Source organism: Oryctolagus cuniculus, chromosome 8, assembly GCF_964237555.1.
Source record: "Oryctolagus cuniculus chromosome 8, mOryCun1.1, whole genome shotgun sequence".
In the NCBI taxonomy this organism is placed as follows: Eukaryota; Metazoa; Chordata; class Mammalia; order Lagomorpha; family Leporidae; genus Oryctolagus; species Oryctolagus cuniculus.
The window spans coordinates 66,061,454-66,086,681 of record NC_091439.1 but is presented as its reverse complement, the minus strand read 5'-3'; the positions used below and the strand labels follow the sequence as shown (position 1 = coordinate 66,086,681).

General features: G+C 38.8%; 1 protein-coding gene across 1 annotated transcript; it reads right to left on the bottom strand.

The window, feature by feature from the left end:
• Positions 1-400: 400 nt before the first annotated feature.
• Positions 401-19,127, bottom strand: LOC100343992 (alcohol dehydrogenase 6). The gene is made up of 9 exons (XM_008267572.4): positions 18,997-19,127; positions 16,891-16,992; positions 14,969-15,110; positions 8,729-8,816; positions 8,401-8,617; positions 6,854-7,114; positions 5,458-5,593; positions 2,522-2,660; positions 401-1,986 (listed from the first exon to the last, which is right to left on the bottom strand). The coding sequence occupies exons 1-9, from the start codon at positions 19,012-19,014 to the stop codon at positions 1,962-1,964; spliced, it is 1,128 nt and encodes a 375-aa protein (XP_008265794.2). The 5' UTR covers positions 19,015-19,127; the 3' UTR covers positions 401-1,961.
• Positions 19,128-25,228: the final 6,101 nt, after the last annotated feature.

Here is a 25,228-nt window from a genome sequence, read left to right as displayed (position 1 = left end):
TTTCATTTTGCAGGCAAAGGCTATAGTTCTCCCTGGAGGCTGGATACCTAGGGTATGGGTCTAGGATTAGGTTACTTTAGTAGAGACAAGAAACTGCCCCCTAGTTCAGTGTCCATCCAGAGAAGTGTAGTGCCCAGAGATTGAAAAGAAGGATTTTGTTCAGTTGTGTGGTTTAAGATGTGGGGCTCTTTAGAGGCAGGCTTCAGAGTCTATTCACAGAAAGTTGCAGGACCTGATGTTAATGGTCAACTATTGCTTGAAAGTTAACAATAACAGTGAATGGGTCTAGACTGATGTGTATGATCATTGGTCTTTTTGAGCATGTATCAGTAAAAAAAGTTCTGCATTTACGATCAAATCTGATAAAATTTTCAATGATTTACAACACCAACACACAAAGTAGCTTAAAGATTTTGTCTTTATTGAAGCAAAAAAAAAAAATAGTGGGCATTGTGTACAATAAAATATTTCTGAGAAAGGTGTGATTTTTTCCAACTCCTCAACACTCCTACAGCTCACAGCTATTAAGTTTAATTTGTGGACAGAGCAGGACTCCGTTTTGTCCTCAGGAACTGGAACAAATGTGGACATGGATTTTCTGGTCAGATTTGGGGGGATGGAGCAGAGCCATTCCAACTGCAGACTGAATAGGGTTGAGAGCACTGAACCCCTTAGAAAGCAGACACCTGAGGGGAAAGACAGGATTCCCACCTCATGATGCTTCTCTTTGGTTTGGGAATCAAAGTTTTATGAAATCCCCCTGACGTCATGTGATGAACATGATGGGAGATATTGACTGGGCATGCAGCACTCTTTCCTGGCCTGGCTTATATCATGAAACTACAGGGTTTCATTTCCTGGTCTTGCAAGTTCAGTATGGATTACGGTCATGCAGCAGCCCCTGTTTGATCCAGGGCCCCAGATCCAGAGGAGACCAAACTAGAGCAGAAGAGTTTAAGTAGAAAGGGAGCTCCTGCTGTGTGTATGGGGTTCTTAAAGACTCTTTGGATCTACACTTAAAAAAAGTAATGGAGATGGGGAAGGAAGGGATTTCCTAAGAGAGCCATTCACCTTCACCTTAATCCAAGTTCCAGGACAATTAAGGGGCTTTGAGTAAAAAGTTACATGGTCTGGGTAGAAGGACACTGATTGTAAACCAGTATTGGGTCTTGTTTTCCCCTCAGCCTGTTCTTGGAGGTAAGATTCTATGGTAAACGTTAATAAGAACAATATATGCCTTTTCTGTGAAGAGTGGAATGAGGCACAGCTTTATTTAAGGCCACAACTGCCTCCTACAGAGTGTGCATCTTGATGAATAAAACAGTATCCCATTTCCCCATTTGTCTTCTTCTGATTTCCTAGATGCCTTAGTTAGGAAACAAGGTAATATGAACTGCTGGCAGCTACGTTTTTCTTGCCAGTTGAAAAGGAATTTGAAGTTCCTTTGGCTATCCAGGAAAGAAGAGGTAAGAATTGAGGAGATATGTGTAGTCTCCTTGGTGATGGTTTGCAGGTTGGTTAACCTGATTCAGGTCAATCTGAGTTTTCAGTAAATTCGACTGGGAGTTTTGTTTCTTTGATATAAAATCAGAAGAACTGCATGTCTAGTCCCGCATAGTATAGTACAGCAGAGTACAAGGAAATATAGGCCTAAAAGTTTAGGCAACTATGAAAATGGAGCATCTTGGAACAAATTTGTTGATGTCTCAAGAGTCTGTTATTGTATAACTTAACCAGACAATCTGGTTCTAAAAGGTAGGATGATCCTTGGTGACACAGGGTTACATAAGACAACCTTTATGAACCTTTATGCTGAGAGCAGAATCCAGATATGAGACCACTGTCGAGTTAATCAGAAACAAGAAAATATTGTGTGGATAATTCTTCTAATCATGATAATCACAGTGAATGCAATTCAGTTGAAGAAAGATACTGCAGCTCTTTCAGAAATTACGTTGTACTTAAGGTAACAGGACACAGCGGATACTAAAATGAAAATAAAATAAATTGAAACATTTCCCAAGTAAAATTTGTATTTTTGATTTCAAATTTGTTCTTGACATGGTTCACCAGAATAAGTAAGAGGTAAGCAGGCTTGTACTCCTCTGGGGATTGCCAATGCCAAGTTTATGGCTAAAAAAAATAATTTGTAATTCTGGATAATTTTCCCCATGAAATATAATAGCAACAATTAAAGTGACATTTTGGAAAATTATGTTCTTATACTTGGGTTATAATTCTGTGAGCTGGCTTCATTGGTTAATGTGTCATGCAAACAAAATGCCAAATTGGGAAAAAGTATTAATGATAGAGTAGATGGGAAATTGCATATTATCAATTACATAGTTCATATGCTTTGCATAAAACAAAATATAGAATGGGAGGGCATGCTTTACAGGGTTTGAAAGCTTCAACTCTGCCTGTACGTTCTGCAGCAGAAATGACCCCTCTCGCCTGTCAGTCCCACACACCCCTTCTCTTGTACTATACATACAGACATAAAATTGTGTCAGCGACTTACCATTTTCCAGTCTTCATTAACTCACTTGCTTCATTTATTTTATCAAGATTCAAAGTATGGGTAATTAGTGGTTCAAGATTAAACTTCTTTTCTATATAATCAGAAACCAGTTTAGGGACATGTTCTCTGCTCTTCCAGCCTGCAAATACAGATTAATGGCAAATTTTATACAGTAGCTGCATTACAGAGGAAAGGCCACCTAGAGAAACTAGTGGAGGTGTTAGCTTTGATTGAGGATATCTAAAGGGTGTCTCATTAACATTCCTCAGTTACCAAGTGACACCCCCACCCTGTCTCAGTCACACACCTTATACCCAGGGATGTGCTCCTGAAGATGTCCAGAACTACAGAAGAGAATTAATTCAAAGCAAGTAGGGTATGGTCCTCACTGGGAGATGTTCTTGATGTTAGGTTGCTCTCTGTGGAGCAGTGAATCCATGTCTAGGTCTTAAGAATCATGAAATGAAGCAATACAAATGTTGTATTTAGTCGAATTCAGTGTGTGTGTGTGTGTGTGTGTGTGTGTGTTGATCTGCAGCTTCATGAAAGAGTCAAATAACTTAAGAGAAAAGAAAACTCTCACTGAGGTTGAGATTTCAATTGCAGTTTTCAGAAAAAGCTGTTCAAAGCAATATAAGAATAAAATGTGCCTTCTGGAAGGAAGAATTATACAAGGAACTGGGTTCAGCTAAGATCATATAAACTTAGCATTGCATTTATTGTTATGATTTTCAAGAATTTCCTTATGTAATCTACTAAGTGTCATGGTCAACGAGTGACTGCCCAGAATTCCTGGAAAGGGTGAGTCTCATGCCATTGTGCAAGGTATAATGTAGTTTAATTTGCCCAGTGTTCTATACAGACTATTCTGTTAGGGTATTGGCAGTTACTTGCTTTTCTTGGTTCCAGGTTGTGTTGGGTTTTCTAACCTTCCCATGTATTCTCAAAGCTTACCTAAACTCTTCCAGCAGATCAGATTTTTAAACTGTTTTCTGCTCCATGTAACCAAGAATTCTGACTATTGCTCGGTGTCATGACTTGGATATTTAGTGTTATTTGTTTGTATCATTTGATTGATGAGCTGATAACAAATTTTTATATCTATGTTAAAACATTTTTTTGAAATGCTCTTCTTTCAATAAAACAACATAAGAAAGAAGATTTTAGAACCAAAGACAAGGCTAAGCAGGGTTACTCAATTAAGATCCTTGAGACATTTTGGTAAGGAAAATTTCCTCATTGTGTGCATTGTGGGAGGATTTGCAGGCCTCTCTAGCAGCCATTAATGTTATCTTTGATTGGAAAAAAAACAATGAACCAGAAGATTATACTATCTATGGAAGGAATTAACTGTAAAAAAAAAAAATCACTGTAAAAGGAACACTTAAGTTAATATAACAAGGGTTATTTAAGAGATTGGTGGTCTTGTTTATGTGTTCATTATGTCATTGCTTTATTTTTTTCTTATTTTAATTTTATTTTTTGGAGATAACATATTTTTAATTTTTGTCAGAACCAAAGGCTTAATGGTTGTACTAAAAAGTTGTTTCTACAAATAAACAATAAAAAGACCATAGTCCACCAGGAAAATAGGCAAGGGCTATAAATAATTATTAAATGAAAAAATGTTCAACTTCTAAGTGTGCACATTTTGAATCAGCATTATTAGCTATAAGTAAAATAACAGGAAATAATAATGGGCATATCCAGTTATCCTAAATGGAGGAACTGAAATTACAGTCTAAACTGGATTATTACTATTTTGTTCTTGCTAGTCCTGCCATTCATCTATTGTTTGCAAATGAATTGGTTACTACTCCTAATATCTTTAACAATATACAACCTTAGCTAATTTGGGGATCCCCAGATCACTAGTGCATGGAATTCAAACAACTCTGAATTCTCATCCCCTTTGCCCTAGCATTCAGATTGCCCAGAGTCTCTGGAAGAATAAATTTCTTATTAAATATCAGATTACTAGCTTGTGAGCCCAGCACCCTAAGTAGATTTATTCAATTTGTTTCCAACTTTTAAAATAATGGACAGCTCAAAAGTTTATTAAACATATGTTCCAAGACAGGTCTAAAGAAATGATAAATTGAAGCATTCTATGAAAACATTTTTTCCTCCAGAAAAAAAAATTCTCATTTGCTTTTTATTAGCAGTACTTCTTTTTCATTAGGATGCCTTGTATTTAATGTATTTGAGTTTTTATAATGAAAATTCTTAACATGTTACATTAGCTGAATAATGACTACTAATAGTTGAGTATATTTTTCCCAGAATTCCAGTTAGCAGATATGTACTCAACTGAAGTAGTTATTAATGACAATAGTGCCTGATTTTTTTTCACTTTAGAGTTTGCACTAAACTTTAGACACCAATTTTTTATCAGTGTGGTTAAAAAAACAGCAAAACAACAACAACAAAAAACCCTCTTCTCTCCTTTTGCATGAGAAAATGCTTACCAAGAGGCTCTGGACAAACCCAAGCTGCATTCCCTTGCCCTTGCTGTTCATATATTCGGACAAGAACTGCATCTGAGGCTTACGTTGTATGTCCTCCTTAAGCATTTATGTTAAATTTTTGGCTACTTATTTATATTTTATTCCTGCATTTTACTGCTAAGATCTCTTTCATGATTTATTAATATTTTAAAAATTGACACATTGAAGCACACATACTTATGTATAGATACCATGTGAGTTTTGATGCATGTAAATATTAGTTATTATTCAAATCAGGGTAAACACACCTATATCCTCAAACATCACCATTTCTTTGTGGCAAAAACATTTAGAATTCTTTCTTCCAGCATTTTTGAACAATACAACTCATTCTATAGCTATAGTCACTCTTCTGTATGGCACATTGTTCTGTTTCCCATCTCAAAGCCCCAAGCATTTCACCCCTCCCCCCCACTTCATCATCCATACCTCCAAAGACAGACCCCTTCAAGGTACGTCCTGAGAAGAACAAATTGCCGTGGATCCTGACTTGATCGGTAGCAGACATAAGTCCTACAATCACGCACACCCCGTGGCTCTCATTGCAGGAGGCCATGGCAGCTGCCTGTTGTAAAGCAATGCAAGACAGTACAGGGGTTAAAACATACATTTGGGAGTGGGGGCTAGGTTTTAAATTCCTCTTAACTGCTGAATGATATATCACCTTTTTTTTCTGGTTCTCCCTATCCTTATTTAAAATAACATTTATCACTAAAGAATGTTCTGAAACATTGACATGACACCTATACTGCCTAGCACAGTGCATGCCACTTTAGGACTCAACACACGGAGGTAACACAAATGAAAATAACAAAGGTGTCCATGTAATACTAATACTACTGAGAATCGTTTTTGTACGAACCTATTACTCACAGAGGTTGACCAGAGTTGACATTTTGTTTTAGACATTAATAGGGATACTTATTTATATAATATGTGTTGGCAAAGTGATACATATACATCTTCCCATTAGTTATTTTCAAAGGCTGTTTTTCAGTTCAAGACTGTGAGAAAGGTTTGGCTGCACCTTTAAAAAATTTTTTAAAAAGTTTCTGTCTACATGAAAAGTAGAGAACACACACACACACACACACACACAGAGAGAGAGAGAGAGGGAGAGAGTGAGAGAGAAAGATAAAAAGCTGGACTGCAACAGGCCAAAGCTGGGAGATTGGAATGCCATCCAGGTCTCCCAGGTGGGTGATCCAAGTACATGAGCCATCACATGACGCCTCCAGAAAAAAAAAAATCCAAACACACAAGTTTCAGATGCTGCAATAAGTTTCTCTCAATTTCTAGCCTCTTATGTAAACATTATCAACAAGAAAAACAACCACTTTTTCCTTCATTTACAAATGGACCTTACTTAATCAAGAATGGTAAATATTTTCCTTGGAAACTTAAATCTAACATGAAAGGTTTTGCTGTAAGTGAAAAGTTCACTCTCTTATAGACTTATTAATCCATCTCCAATCTTATCTCACTAAAATATCCTGGCCTAGAAATGATAAATAGGCTGCTGCTTCTTAAGAAACAATTTCTGAGAATTCTTTACAAAGTTTTACTGCTCTGCCTGCTGGAAGATGGATGTCTGCTGCTTGAAGGTATGATATGATAGAAAAGAGAGGGGAACAAGAACTCAGTATGACAGTTCTAGACTCGGTGTCTAGAATGCACAGGGGCTACCAGCGAGATGTCATTTCATAAGGAGGAAGGAAAACTAAGTACAGAAATGTGGAGGGGATTTAAGAATATTCATTCATACAAAATCGAAAGTGCTAATGGGTAGATATACTGGTACTTTTTATTGCAGAGGATCCCATACCACAGTGTCTGGATTTCCAATGACCTCAAAGCAAAATTCGACACCGGCACCTGTCATATCAAATAGAACTTCTTGTATGGGTTTCTTGAAGTCCTGTGGGCTGATGCACTCAGTGGCACCCACTTCCTCTGCCTTCTTAAATTTGTCTTTGTTGATGTCCACTCCAATGATCCTGGCTGCTCCAGCTGCTTTACAGCCCATGATGACAGACAGGCCAACCCCTCCAAGGCCAAACACAGCACAGGTGGAGCCTGGAGTCACCTAAGCACATAAAGGCAGAAAACAAAAGCCAAAAGGAGCATGTACTTTTACTCATTTGGGAAGGCCAAGACTGAATACACTTTTTATGAGATACAAACCCAGGCTATTTGCAAACAGAACATAACTAGAAAGTTCTAGTTTCCCAAGATATTTCTAGATGTGGGATATTCTTGACCCAGGAGGAAAAAAAAAAAAAAACTAATTGAAAGTAGCTAGTCTCAAAACCCAGGAATTAGCATGAGGAGAAGTAGTTTAATGGATTTTCATAGTATCTGAAGACTTATTTGACAGAATTATTTATATAAATATGTATATATACATGCATAATTTAAACTGAACCCCTTCCATTGTATCTCTCTACATAGTGTTGGGACTAATGAACATTGAAGAAAGCAGAGACCTAAAACACAGTAGTTCCTTAAGGAAATAATCTGGGAAGAATTGAGAGTAGGAGTTATTCCAGAGCAGGATTTCACACAGCAACATTCCCCCCACCACTCCCTACCTTTAGTTTTCTTTTCTTTCTATTAGCACACATCACTACCAAATCTATCACACGCTAGAATGCAAATGATCAGTTTTCTTAGCTGCTGAAACCCAGCACCTAAAACAGTGAATGGCTTCATTAATGTTTATTGAATGAAAGAAGGCGTGAACTGGAGTAATGAAGGACACAGCATCACACAGTAGTAACTGTTCTGTTTAGCTTCCAGCAATTCCTGGTGTGTCTACCTGTGACTTAATTTGTCACTGACGGCTGACAGAGATGGAGTGGGAAAGATGAATTAAAGAGGGGATGGGATGATCAGGCAGATGCAAGGGAAACCAAGGATATTTAGAGGCAGATATGTAAGTTCTCCTCAGGTAGTTTTTTTTTTTTTTTTTTTTTTTTAATTTGACAGGCAGAGTTAGATAGTGAGAGAGAGAAAAGTCTCCCTTCCATTGGTTCACCCCCCAAATGGCTGCTATGGTCTGTGCTGCGCCGATCCAGAGCCAGGATCCAGGTGCTTCCTCCTGGTCTCCCATGCAGGTGCAAGGCCCAAGCACTTGGGCCATCCTCCACTGCCTTCCCAGGCCAGAGCAGAGAGCTGGACTGGAAGAGGAGCAACCGGGGCTAGAACCCGGCACCCATATGGGATGCCGGCGCTGCAGGCAGAGGATTAACCAAGTGAGCCACAGCGCCGGCCACTCCTCAGGTAGTTTAATCAGACACCACCCAGATGAAGGAGGCCTTGGATCTCCAACATTTCAACAATTCCATTCAAACTGCAGTAGAAGCCGCTCACCTTGGCTGTATTGATCGCAGCACCAAAGCCAGTGGAAAACCCACAGCTAATTAGACATACTTTCTCCAGAGGTGCACTTGCATCGATCTTGGCAATGGAGTCTTCCCTTACCACTGTGTATTCAGTGAAGGTGCTTGTAGCAGCAAACTGCTTAACTGATTTTCCCTTGCAGGTAAACCTACTGGTACCATCAGACATCAGCGCGGTTTTGGACTGTCTTTATATAAAAAAAAAAAACAAAACCAAAATTTATTTAATTAGGAAGCTTAGTTTTTCTCCCATGAAATAGAGTCAATTTTTCAAAAAGAAAATATCAATAAAGACTTACTTAAGTTTTATACAATAATTCTCCCCAGAATTCAAGCAAGAGGAACATTCTCCACATTGTGGTAGAAAAAGAATGATAACTTTATCACCTACAAAAATAAAATAATTTTCTATGGAGATAGTGTTTTGTGAAGTAAAGGGATAGTTTCCTTTCAGCATTTTAACATTAAGGCACCCAAGGGATAACTGAGAATTATTTCTCCATGTAGCTGTGTTTGATGCTATGAAGCATACCAAATACTTAAAAACAGAGGAGTTGTCTTTTTGTATTTTTCTGCAGCATTGGGCTCAGTGGCTGACCCTTGTGAAGCTGTCCTCAGAATTACCTCCCATGTAACTTTCTCTCTGAGCACCAAATGACTTTTCACATAGCCATTCAGCCCTCTCATATTTTCTATACTAACTTCTGCTGTGAGAGATTTGATTTAAATTGACATGGTACCACATGACCACAGAATCACCTTTGCAACCTGGAGAAAGAATGGCCTATATGCTGTTCCCTGTATTCCACATCAACTGTTCTTCTTGGCAGGGGGATCAAAGGTAGGCAGATTTCTCCAGCAGTGTTTGCAACATAAGGAGGAAATGAGAACAACTTAGGTGGGATGAACATACCACCTGTCCCATTGCCTGTCACTGAAAACCACAGCAGTTTATATTATAGTTTTGGTTGAAAAGTTTATAAATATTTAAGTTCTTTTGTTTTATTTATTTTTATTTTAAAATAACATAAACACATTGTAAAAATGTAAAGGACACCAAAGTTAAATTGTCACCATATTTCCAGGTCTCTCATTCCTCATGATAGAGACAATCTGACCAGTATTTGTGGTATTTTTCTTAGATACAACTGCTTTAAAATGTAAATGAGGAAATGCAGAGAAAGTTAGTGGCTGAGTTAGGCACTGAGGATCATCTCACAAAAACACAAATTTGAATGGCTTATTCACACACGAAGTCACTGTTAAAAGAGCTATGAAAGCCAGGTAAGAGACCTTAGTTCTTGGTTTTGGTGAGAAAGTTGGAAAAGAAGAATTGAAGAAAGCAGGAAGGAAAGAGTTGCCTGTGTCACCCCTTCCCTAGCCACAAGTAGCTCAGTGTAGTGAGAGATAGCTCACCTCCCACTGGGGAGAGGGAATGAGAATTAAGTCAGACCTCAGAGTTGCAGTACAGTACAAGGCCTGCTATGATAAAAAAAAAAAAAAACCAAAAGCAAAACAAAAAATCCCAGTGCCTGACAAGGCCTTTGCTCCCAAGCTTGCACCTGCAGACTGAGATTTTGGAACCCCTCTAGCTAAGAAGCTAAGGGACTATCTCCACTGCCCCTTCGCCAGCCTCTGGCAGACAGCTGAGCAAGACTCCAGCCACTGGAAAATAGGACCAGAAAAGAACTTACAGCTTGGCTGTGAGATCCATCAGCAGACAAAGCCAGTGCTTACAGACAGAGCCTCTGGACTTGTCCCTACATCACATAGAGACCTGTGCCCTCGTGGAATTTTTTCAGAGTGTGTCACTGCCAGCCTTTTGTGGCCTGAGTTTGTACAGAGCCTGGTGACAGTGAGACTCAGGTGTGACCCACTTAATGCCAACCTAGGAGCTACCTTTAGTACCCCATCCCCAACCTTAGGCAAATGGCGAGAACCCACAGCACTCAGTCTGGGCTGGTAAAACCTAATATCGGGCATATTCTCACAGTCCTCATCCCCATACCAGTACCTGTTTTCAGAGCCTTTTTAAAAAAAATTTTTACAGGCAGAGTTAGACAGTGAGAGAGAGAGAGACAGAGAGAAAGTTCCTCCTTTTCCATTGGTTCACCCCCCAAAATGGCCGCCATGGCTGGCAAGCTGCGGGATTCGAAGCCAGGAGCCAGGTGCTTCCTCCTGGTCTCCCACACTGGTGCAGAGCCCAAGTACCTTTGGACCTGTCCCAGTTCCACGGAGTCCCCTGACCCCAAATGGTTGGATTTATATCTTATCCACAATCACCTGTGCTTGATTGCAGTGGCCTTGGAATTTGAATCCACCTAGGAAAAGGCAGACCATATCAAAATTGCACTTTGGTTCAGTCCCCAAACTGTTGATCTCAGTATGTTGTGGGTTCAGGGTGTGACCTGGCATGCATCATTGACCACCACAAGACTGGGGTGTTAGTCTAATTCAGCCCCAAGAAGTTGTTTCTGGGAATGGGTTACCCCTTTTTAGACACTTGATCAGTTCATTCTGAACAAGACCAACTGCAACTTTGGGACAAATGTAGGATTGAAAGGAAGATAAAGCACTTATAGCCGACTTGCAGCAAACTTCGACTTTGGGTGCCATCTGTTGCTGAAAGAGCAGAAATGTCTATAGACACAGAGAAAATAAGCAGATTGCTTAGAATCATTGGAAGCGCAGCTACAAGTGAAGCCATTTTATGAAGAAAGCAAAAAAAAAAAAAAAAAAAAAAAAAACATATCCTTCAGTGAACAGATGATGTCATATGTTAACCAGCATCAAGAACTTTCAGGGAACAGTGATCTCACCTAACAAGCAAAATAACTTGCCAGAAACAAGACACCTAGAATCCAACATTTGCAAATGCTAAGATGAAAGTTTTCAAAGTTTTTAAAGGAGATACGATGAATGTCAAGAGAGCCCAAAGAAATGATTTAATATTTCTAATAGAAGTTTGAGAGTTGGAAATAACTAAGAAAAATCAGGCAGAAATCCTTCTAATGAAAAGTACACTAACATTTTTTTAAAATGTATTTGTTTTCTTTTTTTTAAAAGGTTTTTTATTAATTTATTTGAAAAGTAAAGTTACAGATGGCGGGAGATACAGAGAGAGGTCTTCCATCTGCTAGTTGACTCCCCAAATGGCTACAGTGTCTAGAGCTGTGCCGATCTAAAGCCAGGAGCTTCGTCTATGGGTGCAGGGGCCCAGGTACTTGGGCCATCTTTCACTGCTTTCCCAGGCCATTAGCAGATAGCTGGATCAGAAAAGGAACAGCTGGGACACGAATTGGTGCTCATATGGGATGCCAGAATCGCAGGCTAAGGCTTAGCCTATTACGCCACTGAAAATTTAAAATATTACAGAAGGTATGAAAATAGAGCACAGCAGGGCCAGCGCCACGGCTCAATAGGCTAATCCCCGGCCTGCGGCACCGGCACCCCAGGTTCTAGTCCCGGTTGGGGCGCCGGATTCTGTCCCGGTTTCTCCTCTTCCAGTCCAGCTCTCTGCTGTGGCCAGGGAGTGCAGTGGAGGATGGCCCAAGTGCTTAGGCCCTGCACCTGCATGGGAGACCGGGAGAGGCACCTAGCTCCTGCCATCGGATCAGAGCAGTGTGCCGGAAGCAGCGCGCCGGCCGCATTGGCCATTGAGGGGTGAACCAACGGAAAAGGAAGACCTTTCTCTCTGTCTCTCTCTCTCTCACTGTCCACTCTGCCTGTCAAAAAAAAAAAAAAAAAAAAATAGAGCAGAGCAAACAGAAGAAAAAATCAGTAAGCTTGAAGAGAGTCTATTTGGAAAAACACAGTGAGAGAAGAAAAAAGATTAAAAAGTAATGAAAGAAGTCTATGGGAACTTTAGGACTTCATGAAAAGAGCAAATACCTACGCTATTAGGAATTAAGAGGGATTTTAGAATGCCAAAGGGGTAGCCAGCATTCAAACAGATAATAACAGAAAACTTCCTAAATCTAGAGAAAATACAGCTGTCTAGGTACAGGAAGGTCAGAGATCATCAGTCAGATTCATCTCAACCAAATCTACTCCAGCGCATATGATAATTTAGGTCTCCAAAGTTGAAAACAAAGAGAGAATTATCAAACCTACAAGAGAAAAAATGTAAATTACATAAAGGGGTTCCAAAGTGCCTGACTGCAGATTTCTTAGTAGAAAGAGGAAAAGTGGTGATACTTTCATCATACTGCAGGGGAAAATACTGCCAGCCAACAATACAGCAAAACTATCCTTTAGATCTAAAGGAGAGATAAAAGCATTTAAGACAAAAGCTGAGAGGTTTTATCACCATCAGATCTTTATAAAAAGGAATGCTAAAAGAAGATTTTACAAATCAACAAGTAGATATATAATGAGTAAGAAGAAAATATCAGAATATCAATGAAAGAATGGAGTAAGATATATCATACAAATGGAACCCCAAAGAAAGCAGATGGAGTCATTCTTCTAATAGATAAAATGGATTTTAAATCAGAAGCAGTAAAAGAGACAGGGTCATTATGTAATGACAGAAGGTTCAATCTCACAAACAGATAACAACTGTAAATGAATATGCATCTAATACCCAAGTACACAAAGCAAATACTAACAGAACTAATGAAAGAGAGACCAACTACAAAAATCTTGGAGGACTGTGATACTCTACTTTCAGAAATAGGCAAGTCATTCAAACAGAAGATCAACAAAAGACAGCAAAGTTAAATCAAGCCCTGGATCCAGTGGAGCAAGGAGACATCTATGGAATGTTCCATTCAAGACCTACAATATAGGTATTTTTCTGAACATCAGATGGAACATTCTCCAGGATAGATCATATGGTGTGTCACAAAGCAAGTCTCAACAAAGTTCATACATAGAAACCATATTAGATATTTTTTTCTGAGCACAATGCAATAAAACTGGAAATCAATTAAAAAACACTTTGGATACTATATAAATACATGGAAATTAAATTTATTCCTGAACAACAACTTCCAGTTTTCCCAGCACCATTTGTTGAATAGGCTGTCCTCCCGAAATTGGTTTTAGCTCCTTGATCAAATATAAGTTGATTGTAGATGTTTGGACTGATTTCTGGTATTTCTATTCTGTTCTGGTGGTCTACCCATTTGTTTCTGTACCAGTACCATGCTGTTTTGATTATAACTTCCCTTTAGTATGTCTTGAAATCTGGTATTGTGATGCCTCCAGCTTTGTTTTTGTTGTTGAAAATTGCTTGAGCTATTCTGGGTCTTTTGTGTTTCCTTATGAACTTTTGTACTGTTTTCTCTAGATCTTAGAAGAATGTCTTTGGTATTTTGATTGTGATTGCACTGACTCTGTAAATTGCTTTCAGCACTATGCACATTTTGATGATATTAATCCTTCCAATCCAGTAACATGGAAGATTTTTCCATTATTTGTGTCTCCTTATATTTCTTTCTTCAATGGTTTTTGTTGATTTTTATTGATTTTTTTTCTGCTGATTTTATATCCTTCAACTTTACCAAACTGTCATATAAGTTACAAATTTTCTTGGTAGACTCTTTTGGTTTTTCTCTATATAGGATCATGTCATCTATCAACAGGGATAATTTGAATTCCTCCTTTCCGATTTGTAAACATTTGATTTCTTTTTCTTGCCTAATGACTGTGGCTAAAACTTCTAGAACTATATTGAGTGGCCACGATGAGAGTGGGCAACCAGGTCTTAGTGGAAGTGCTTCCAATTTTTCCCCATTCATTATGATGCTGGCTATGGGTGTTTATATACTTTCCTCTAATCTTGATGTGTATTTCTTTTGCCAATTTTTCTACGGGACTTTTAAAAAACTACTTTTAAAGAATTAATTCTGTATTAAGTAAAGTGGTATATTGTTATATTTGTTGATTTTGTACACAGATTAACAATTATTTTTGTTGTCACATTTATTTAAGTACTGTTAGGCATTTTTTTACATGTTAAAATTTCCTTTAGTTATTTTCTCATGTTACTTATAGTATTTCTGTGGTTTTACTTCACACATTTAATTCTTAGATTCACATATAATTTTTGTATAATGAATAAGATAACATAATTTTTTAGCTCAAATGACTATTCAGTTGTTTGATCACAATTTTATTGAATAACCCATATTTCTGCCTTCAAATTTGAAAGACGAACTTAGTCCTAAGTTAAATTCCTACATGTATTTGGATCATTCAGGACTTCTCTATTTCAATCTACTAATGTGTTTGACATTTTATCATACGCTTCATTTAAATAGTTGTTCAGTAGTCTATTTTTGTTGTATAAACTTTATAGCTCATTAGTACTTTCAGATCCAGTTTCAATGCTTTCAACTTTTTGGTTTTCTTATTATCAAAACATAAATGCTAAGAGTACAACACAGTACATAATTATTCCTTCTTCTTTAAGAAATGAGCAACATTTCCCCTTTTATTTTCCTGTGATGCTAACACATTTAAGGAATGCTGTTTACTCCCTGATGTGGGCTCCAAGTCATTGCTATTTCCCAGCCCCACTTGTCAGTTCCTACCTGGCTTCACTGTGTTCACTCCTCCTCCCACACTCTCAACTATTCCAGCCCCTTCGTGGCCCAGAATGATGGGATATAAGCCAGGAAGGTCTGTGCGCGCCAACATTTTCATCTCTGTACCACAGAGTCCTGTGGCCACGATCTGTGTGGAAGACAAAGAATACTACAGTTCCTTCTGCCTCTGATAAAAGTGTTTGAGAATTGTCAGTGCTTGAAGCTATTTTGCTGGTTTTATATGGTCCATTAATATAGCATAGTAAATTCTTTTAGATGCTAGAGAAGGGTAATTATTTAAAGGAATTCAGTGTTTTTCTTTAGCTAATTTCAGAGTCAAGATGAAAGTTTAAAATTTTCTAGGGAGGGCAGAACAGGATCAGAAGAGAAGTTGTAGAACCAGTGTGACATCAAAGGCCCACTTGGTCCATCATGGAGCTGGGGTGTGGGAATGTGGAGGAGAAAGACCATAGAACTGAAAGATTGGAACACAGGAGGGCAAGGAGTAGTATTTTCTCTTGTAATTGAAGTGTTAATTTATTTCACAAGAGAACTTTGTAGTTGTGTTATGTAATCATCCAGAAAGGTTAAATGAGGGCACCCCAGAGCAGAGGTTAAGGGTTCAAGGCTGAATTCCTAGCTCTTCCTCTTCTTAGCAATCTGGTCTGATGGTAAACAATCCTATGAGTCTCAATTTCTTTTCTAAAAAATATGAGGTTTGTACCCTCCCCAGTGTCACAAAGCAATTGCCACAGCCATACCACATTCTGCCAAGAAATAAAATTGATTGCAATTTGTACACATGAAAGGAGAATTATTAGAGACTGTTATGAATTTGCTTGCAACACAACTACAGAAGTGCAGTCAGGCCTCATAGATTGAGAAAACTACCAATGGCCATTCTCTCGACTTTGCTTGAACTTGAGCATATACTGCACTTTCCTTGCAGATGGGCTTTTTCCATTATTTCCATAATCACATGGGTAAAAATGGCTACCAACCCCGAATCCAGGCATCCTCTCCAGTCCCCACAGTCCCCACCATCCCCTACTTTGCTACAATTTCTATATCATGGTTCACATTAACCAGTAAGAGATCCAGATTTGTAGCTTGTAAGATAATGGTTAGATATCTTTGATTCAGTGCTGTGACTTGGTTACATGAGTTGTGACCCTGTGGGTGGGGAGTATAAGGAGACAGCAAATGGCTCACTGATCACTCAACAGGGGATGTGGGTCAGAGAAGTCTTTGAGAAGAGGGCAAGGACTGTACAGATGAGGTAATTTAGAACATTATTATATTTTTATTATAAACCAATAAATGGTACTTCTTCATCATTACATATAAACTAATAAAAAGTAAAAGGCCCTAATTAGAAGTCAGGTGAATTATGTTTTAGTCTGGTAAGAAACTTATTAGAATTATTGGGAGGTGGGGAATTTAAAAGCTCTTCATGCGCAGGCTGTACTCCAGACCAGTTAGATGACAATTTCAGAATCTCTTAGAAAGTGAGTCAGTATCTTTCAAACCCCCACGTGATTCCAAATATTTAATGAGGGTTGAGAAAAACTGTTGAAGTCTGTGTGAACAGTTACTAAACAGCTCTAACCTTTTCTTTGGCTGGATTTAAAGATTGATAGTAATGTTAAGTACAAAGGAATGGAAGAGTACACAGCATTTTTTTCTGAATTAAACATTCTGAAAAGATTATATAACTTACAATGAATAGAACTGTGTTTTTTTGGAGAATCATTAGCTTTTTAATCATTTATTTTTTAACTTTAGATTAACATCTAAAACTTGCCCATTTGAAGGGGTAGGGTACAATGCAAATTTTCAACACATATACATTCTAAAATTTACTGTACCATGTAATCAAGCCAGCCTTTCCATGGGTTTTGGAATGAAAATGTGGATTTTTTTTTTACCTTTATACGAACTTCCTTTTCCTTTGGTGGGGCCACTTCCACCTCCTCAATGGAAAATGGTGCACCAGACTTCCAGAGTACAGCTGCTCTGCATCTGATAACCTGGACAGTAATATATAGGGGTGCAAAGGAAAACTTCTCAGGCTGGGCTGCTGGAAGATCCCTAGTTAACTACTATTAGAAGATTGATTCTTCTACATTCAAGCAAAAGTCCCATAATTAGATGCTGAAGATAGCCTTTCCCCTCCAACTCAAATTTTCCTGTATCATCATTTATGAATTCAAATAAGTGTTACAAATACAATACAACCAGGAGTATAGATGTCATGTTTTTGATAGTACTATGAATAAAACTGCCCATTGGTTGTTTCAGGGTAGGAATGACATAGTTTGGGAGTTATTGGTAATCCTAAGTATGGGAAAGAAGCAGTTTTGGAATAAAGAGGTGTTATAGGGCAATGAATAGAGATCATCTAGTTGTGGCAGTCAACAAATGATTCTCACGGACAAATTGAAGTTGGAGAGGTTGTTGGTGGCAATACAGTTCTTAGGGGCTCTGATTTCAGCCCACCTCTCTTCCTGCGTGATCTTATCTATTTTTGTAGATATAGCCCCTAACTTCATGTAGATGACCCTTGCAATCTGTATATGTAGAACTCCTTTCTCCCTAAACTTTAGACTCTTGTATTCTTCTGCTCTTTGAATGATTTAAAGATATCTGAAACTCAATGTGTTGAAGTATGAACAAGGCTGATGTTGTGGTCTAAGAGATAAAGCTGCTGTCTGCAATGCTGGCATCCCATTTGGCACCAGTTCACGTCCTGGCTGCTCCACTTCTAATCCAGCTCCCTGATAATGACTTGGGAAAGCAATAAAAGATGACCCAAGTGTTTGAGCCCCTGCCATCCATGTAGAAGACCTGGATGAAGCTCCTAACTTCTGGCTTCTGTCTGACCCAGCCTGGCTGTCGCAGCCAGCTGGGGAGTGAAACAATCGATGGAAGATTGTTCTCTGTCTCTCCCTCTCTCTCTCTGTAACTCTTTCAAAATAAATATTTAAAAAATTCATAAGCACATTAATATATTTTTCTTGCACATCCACTCCCCTACTCTCCTTCAGACATAGCACCTTCCACTGGACAAAATTTGTTTATCCTTCTGCTTTCTTTATTTCAGTTGTTGGCCATGCAATCTATTTACTCCCCCAAGATAGAATTCTGAGAAACAAAATTTTCACTCTCCCTCAACTCCCACAGTCTAAATTTTTCTGGACTCTATCCCTTCGTATCAATTCCTGCTACCACTCTGTGGTCTAGCCTCTCATTGTCTTTCAGCTGGATAATTTAGTAAGTCTTCTGTTTTTCCCCTGGATAAGTTTTACACCATTCAAATTTACCCACTGTTTCTATGCTATATGAAAGATACTCCTGATCATATCAATGTCTTAACTAAATATGTTATTGCTACCAACATTTTTTAAACAAGATTCATTGACATTATGAATCTTTCCCTATCAATCTTTCCAATCTTATTTCCTGCTACTTTCTGCTTCAGACTTTACCTTCCAACCACAATAAGTATTCTGGATATTGTTAGGTGGAATATTTTTCTTTCCTCTGTTTTTCCTCACCTGGTTTTACCTACCTGCACACTCTTCTTCTTTACCTGGTGAATTCTTAGTAGCTTTCCCCTTAGATGTCATCTTCTCTGAGAAGCCAAGATGGGTAGCAGTTCTTCCTTAAGCCTCAAACCTCTTTGTTATCTTTTACTTCCCTTTCATACTTTTTGAGAATTAATTTTTTATAATTACTGTGTCTCTCTGTGAGACCCTTGAAGGAAAGGGCCTACATTTGACTTTGGAAAGTCTGACATGGGGCTTGGACATTATTAATTGATTAATGAAGGAATAAAACATAAAGGAAAGGCAAAATAGATAAAATGAATAAAATAAAAGGGAAAGGAGGAGGAGAGTCACTAAGATGAAGAAAACTTTTTACTTTTAGTAGTCAAGAGACGAATTGGAGGGGAGGTAGATATTGGTAAAAAAAAAAAAAAAAGCACACGAGGTGACACAGGTATGATGTGATAGAAAGAAAATTATACCTACTTTGCCTGCAGTACTCATGATGACTTTCTTGTGTGCTCTTGCCACAGATGAAAATATTGAGAAAAGGCGTTTCTGGTCACAACTTTCACTGTGAAGTTCGAGGGTATGTGGATAACTAGGAGATCAAAAGCCTGAATCTTGAACATATAAGCAGTTAATAATTAATTCAGATCTTTTTATGTTTCCCAGGATCTTAGACTCTCTTGTCACTTGAGCGATGCTATTAAAGGTAATCTGAAATAGGCTTAGTTCAGTGAAAAAGTACAAAATGTGAAATTATGCAAACATTTTTCCCCTTCTTAACCCAGAATTTCCCTTATCAGTATTCATTTCATTAAATTTGATATTTGGGCTTTCAAATGTCCAAGTTTAAAATTTCTAACTGAATATATAAAGCTTTCTTTTTTGATGTTTTTAAATTGAGAGATATTCATCTTTGTCTCCAAATGTGAATAATTCTTTTGGTTTTCTGAACTTGTATTGCATTGTTGAGGATTAGGATGATACTGAACAGTTTTCTCTAGTAGTTTAGTAAAAATAATCCATCCCTTACTATATGCAGGTCTGATTACTCAGAGGAAGTGAAGACAATTTGCATAAGAAGCCTAATAAGTAGGTTTTGGAAGTGAGAAAGATTGTGTATATAGACGAAGAGCCTTGAATAAGACTCAAGGATCTTGTTGAAGGATGGAGACAAAGAAACACATTCTTAGTGAAGGACAACACAAGTGGGCAGGCTTTAGTCAGAAGAATAGAGCCCAAGTAAGTACTGTTTCTTTGTCACTTGGTTTGATCATGTGATTTTTCTTCTTTAGTATGTTGGTATGACAGATTATGCTGTTATGAATTTTCAAGTATTGAACTAGTCTTGCATACCTGGAACAGACTTTCTTGGTGTATTCTTTTAAAATTCCAGAAATCTTCAAAAAGTTCATGGAACATGTATATTATGAAAAAAATTACTCATGAATTTCAATTTTTTTGCCTCAGAATAAGCTTATCTTTACATTCCATTTTTTTTCATGAACTTTTTGAAATTTCTACGTGCTGTTGGATTCATTGGCTAATGTTTTGCTAAGGATGCTTGTGTTTATATTCGTGAGAGCTGTTAGTGTCTTGGTAATAATAACTTTATAAAATAAGCTGGTGGGTTTCTCCTGTTCTGTTTTCTGGAAGACAATGTAAAGAATTGGTGCTAATTCTTTAAGTGTTTGGTAGAACTCTCCATTGAAACCATTAAAACTACAGGTCATTTTTGCGGGCGATGCTTTACATTATGAATTCAATTACCTTTATTCTTATGGGGCTAGACTTGATCTGTTTCACATTTGGTGACAGTTTGTGATTTTTGAGAGATTTTTCCATTTTGCCTAATTTGTTAAATTTATATATGTAGGGGAATTCCAAGATGGCTGAATAGGGAAAAGACATACTGCTTTAGGCAAGGGTAAAATAGCAGTAAAAAGGTGGAGGCAGTGCATTCCCAGGAAAGAGTTTGAGAGAAATATGCACTGGAAAGTCTATAGAAGAAAGAGGGACACTGTGGATAAGCATGGAAGGGACAGACACACAGCAACAAGCACAGACACAACACACGATACCCACAGCCAAGAGCTAAAGAAAGCACCACCTTTGGAGAGTGTGGTGAGAGCAGACTGCTTGGAGCCCATCCCAGTGGTGATATTGCTGGAGGGAGACATGGCAGAGCACATTGTTTTTGAGTCTAGCCTGGAGTCTTACTGGGTGACAGGGTACCCACCTAACCTAGCAAAAAAAAGGAACGTTTCTTCCCCCCATCACCCCAAAAGGGCACTTGTCAACTGATGGGGAGACAGGGCTATTTTGATACAAGTAGCTACTGTGGCAGCTCTTGTGTGCCCATGTGATCTGGGAATTTTACTGGAGGCAAACATCTGTATTCCCCACTAACTTTGAGTCTGGGTGGAGGGTTGACAAGCAACTGGGCACCCATGTAGGACTGTGAGGTGCCCCTCAGCCTGTCAACATTATCACAGGCTCTCGGGCTCAGACTGCAAAGGCAGAGCACCCACAGACAGCTGACTCTGGGAACATTTCTGTTCTGTCCCTGGACAGGACAGGCTAGTGGTGCAAAATCTCTGCACCAAGTGACTGTGGGAGCCTTGTGTGCTGAGACTATGGGGACTGTATGACTAAATGATAGGGTGCACAGTGTAGCCGGGTCTCTGGGCAATCGCTGTGTGCAGCACCGGAGCTTCAGAGTGCCTTGACTTCTGGAAGTGGGTTATCACAATGGGATCTGTGCTCACACTGAGGACTATACAGATCTTTTACGCAGTTCATAAGGCAGCTTGAGTGAGTGTTGCACCCACTGTGGGCTAGACCCAGGGTTTGATCACCTTGGTAGGGAGGAGATGAAGGTGGAATTATGCCAAAAGAAGTGATCATATCCTCCTCTCTGCTGACAATAGAGATCTACCAAGCCCAACTAAGGTGTCACCTTGGATAATCACCTTGCCATGGAACACTGACCAGACTTACTTGGCCACACCCAGCACATGCCTCTGGGTATTCACTGAAACAGCAGACACTCCACTAAGCCACAGAGGAACAGTTCAAAGATAAAAACCATCAGAGAGGGAAAAAAACAAGTATTTCAATAAATACCTAAAAATAAATGCAGAAATTTAAGAAACAAGAATAAAGAAAACAAAGTGACTGCAATTAGGAACACAACACTTCAATATTAGAATGTGAAGATGAAGAGATTGATGAAATGCCTGAAATGGAATTCAAAATATATCATAGGATTACTCAGAAGCAAATAGAAGCAAATTCACAAGTTAAAGAAATCCATACATGACATGGAAGAACAATTTTCCCTGAACTTGATATTTTTAAGATAAATCAAACCGAAATGTTAGAAGTGAAGAATTAAATATGTCAAATAAAAAATACAATGGAAAGCCTTAACAATAGACTTGGTGGGCAGAAGAAAGAAAATCCAAGTTAGAAGACAAATCTGGGCCGGCGCCGTGGCTCAATAGGCTAATCCTCCACCTTGCGGCGCCGGCACACCGGGTTCTAGTCCCGGTTGGGGCGCCGGATTCTGTCCCGGTTGCCCCTCTTCCAGGCCAGCTCTCTGCTATGGCCAGGGAGTGCAGTGGAGGATGGCCCAGGTGCTTGGGCCCTGCACCCCATGGGAGACCAGGAAAAGCACCTGGATCCTGGCTCCTGCCATCGGATCAGCGCGGTGCGCCGGCTGCAGCGGCGGCCATTGGAGGGTGAACCAACAGCAAAGGAAGACCTTTCTCTCTCTGTCTCTCTCTCTCACTGTCCACTCTGCCTGTCAAAAAAAAAAAAAAAAAAAAAAAAGACAAATCTTTGGAAATATCTCGGTCAATGTTTTAAACAGCTTGAGAAGAATTGGAATTAGTTCTTCTTTAAATGTCTTGTAGAATTCAGTAGTGAAGCCATCCAGTGCTGGGCTTTTCTTTTTTGAGGTTCTTTTTTACTGATTCAATCTATGTATTGAAGAAAAAAAAAGGAAGAAATTAGAAAAATAAAAACAGTGTTGGAGATTTATGGGATACTTTCAAGCAACCCAATATATGGGTCTTATGAGTAACTGAAGGTATGCAAAGAAAATGGATTAGAAGGTCTATTCAGTGAAATAATTTCATAAAACTTTCCTAATTTAGAGAAAGAAAGGGGTGTGCAAATACACAAGGCACATAGAACTCCTAGTAGATATGCCCAGAAAAGATTTTCACAATGACACATTGCAGTCACACTTTCAAAAATAAAGCATAAAGATTCTAAAATGTGCATGAGAAAAATGCCAGATTTCTTTCAGAAGATCTCCATTAGACTCACAGCAGACTTCTCATCAGAAACCCTATAGGCTAGGAGAGAATGGTGAGATATAGTTCAGATCTTTAGAGAAAAAGGCTGTCAGCTCAGAATACTGCACCCTGCAAAGCTCTAATTTATTAGTGAAGGTGCAATAAATACCTTTCATAACAAACAGAAATTAAAGGAACTTGTCACTGCTTGTCCAGCCTTACAAAAGATGCTTAAGGATGTGCTACACACAGAAACATAGAAACAGTCATCACTATGAAAGAATGTGAAGGCAGAAAATCTCCCAGTAAAAGTACAAAAGAAATCCAAAATAAACAATGGAGTATTTATGGAAAAATGGCAGGGCCAAGTTATTACTTATCAAGGTTATTAACAATAACCTTGAATATAAATTGCCTAAATTCTCCAATTAAAAGACACAGGCTGAGGGATTCCAAGATGGCAAAATAAGGAGAGGGTATACTGCTTTATGCTAGGGGAAAACAGTAAAATACATGTAGGAAATACATTCTCAGGGTTGAGTTGGAGAGAAAACTGCAGAGGAAATTCTACAGAAGGAAAAGTGATGCCGTGGATCAGTGTGGAAGGTGTAGACATGCAGCAACAAGCATAGACACAACACATGTCTCAGATAGCCAAAAGCCAGAGGAAGTGCCCACTTTGGAGAGTGGGGTGAGATCAGACTGCAGTGGCCTGTGTCACTGGTGATACAGCCAGAGGAAGAACCTGGCAGACTACACTGTTTTTCAGTACAGTCTGGGGATACCCATTCAACCAGTGAATAAAAGGGGCACATTTGTTTTTCCTCATTACCACCACAATGGCACCAATGGTAACTGGCTGAGAGAGGGGAGGCACTATTCAGCTAAACAAATTTGATACATCATGGGCCCAACTAACCAAACAACCAAGATCTAAATCAATTATATAAGATATGTAAATTGGGAGACCAGGAAAAGCACCTGGCTCCTGGCTCCTGCCATCGGATCAGCGTGGTGCGCCGGCCGCAGCGCGCCGGCCGCGCCGGCCATTGGAGGGTGAACCAACGGCAAAGGAAGACCTTTCTCTCTGTCTCTCTCTCTCACTGTCCACTCTGCCTGTCAAAAAAAAAAAATATGTAAATGGACATATAACAACAGATAGCACAGAAATAAAAACAATCATCAGGAATTACTACAAAGAGCTGTATTCCAACAAACTGGAAAATCTATAAGAAATGGAGAGACTCTTAGACATATACAATCCCCAAAATTGAGCCATGAGGACACAGAAAACCTAAACAGACCAATAACCAATACATAGATTGAATCAGTAAAAAAGAACCTCACAAAAGAAAAGCCCAGCACTGGATGGCTTCACTGCTGAATTCTACAAGACATTTAAAGAAGAACTAATTCCAATTCTTCTCAAGCTGTTTAAAACACTGAAAGGAGGGAATGCTGCCAAACTCCTACTATGAAGCCAGCATTACCTTAATTACTAAAAACAAATAGATGCAACAGAGAAAGAGAACTACAGACCAATATTCCTGATGAACATAGATGCAAAAATCCTCAACAAAATACTAGCTAATTGAATCCAATAACACATCAGAAAGATCATTCACTTGAACTAAGTGAAATTTATCACTGGTATGCAGGGATGGCTCAGCATATGCAAATCAATAATTGTGATAAATCACATTAAGACACTGAACAATAAAAACCATGTGATTATCTCAGTCGATGCAGAGAAAGCATTTGATAAAAGACAGCATCATTTCATGAAGAAAACTTTAAGAGAATTGGGTATAGAAAGAACATTCCTCAAGACAAGGCAGTTTCAGAAACCTGAAACTAGATCTACCATGTGACCCAGCAGTTCCACTCCTGGGAATATATCCCAGGGAAATTAAATCAGCATATGGATGAGTTATCTGTACTCTCATGTTTATTGCAGATCAAATCTACAATAGCTAAGATATGGAATCAATCCAGATGTCCATCAACTGATGACTGGTAAAGAAATTATTATATATATATATATATACACACACATACACACACACACACACTATATGTACTACTCAGCATTAAAATATCCTGTCTTTTGCAACAAAATGGATGAATGCACCTGAAAACCATTATACTTAATGAAATAAGCCAATCCTAAAAAAGACAAAGTATGTTTTCCCTGACCTGTGGCAAGTAATGGAGCACCTAAAATGTAATGGATAGGAATGAAATTGACATTTTGGCCGGCGCCGCGACTCACTAGGCTAATCCTCTGCCTAGCGGCGCCGGCACACTGGGTTCTAGTCCCGGTCGGGGCACCAGATTCTGTCCTGGTTGCCCCCCTTCCAGGCCAGCTCTCTGCTGTGGCCAGGGAGTGCAGTAGAAGATGGCCCAAG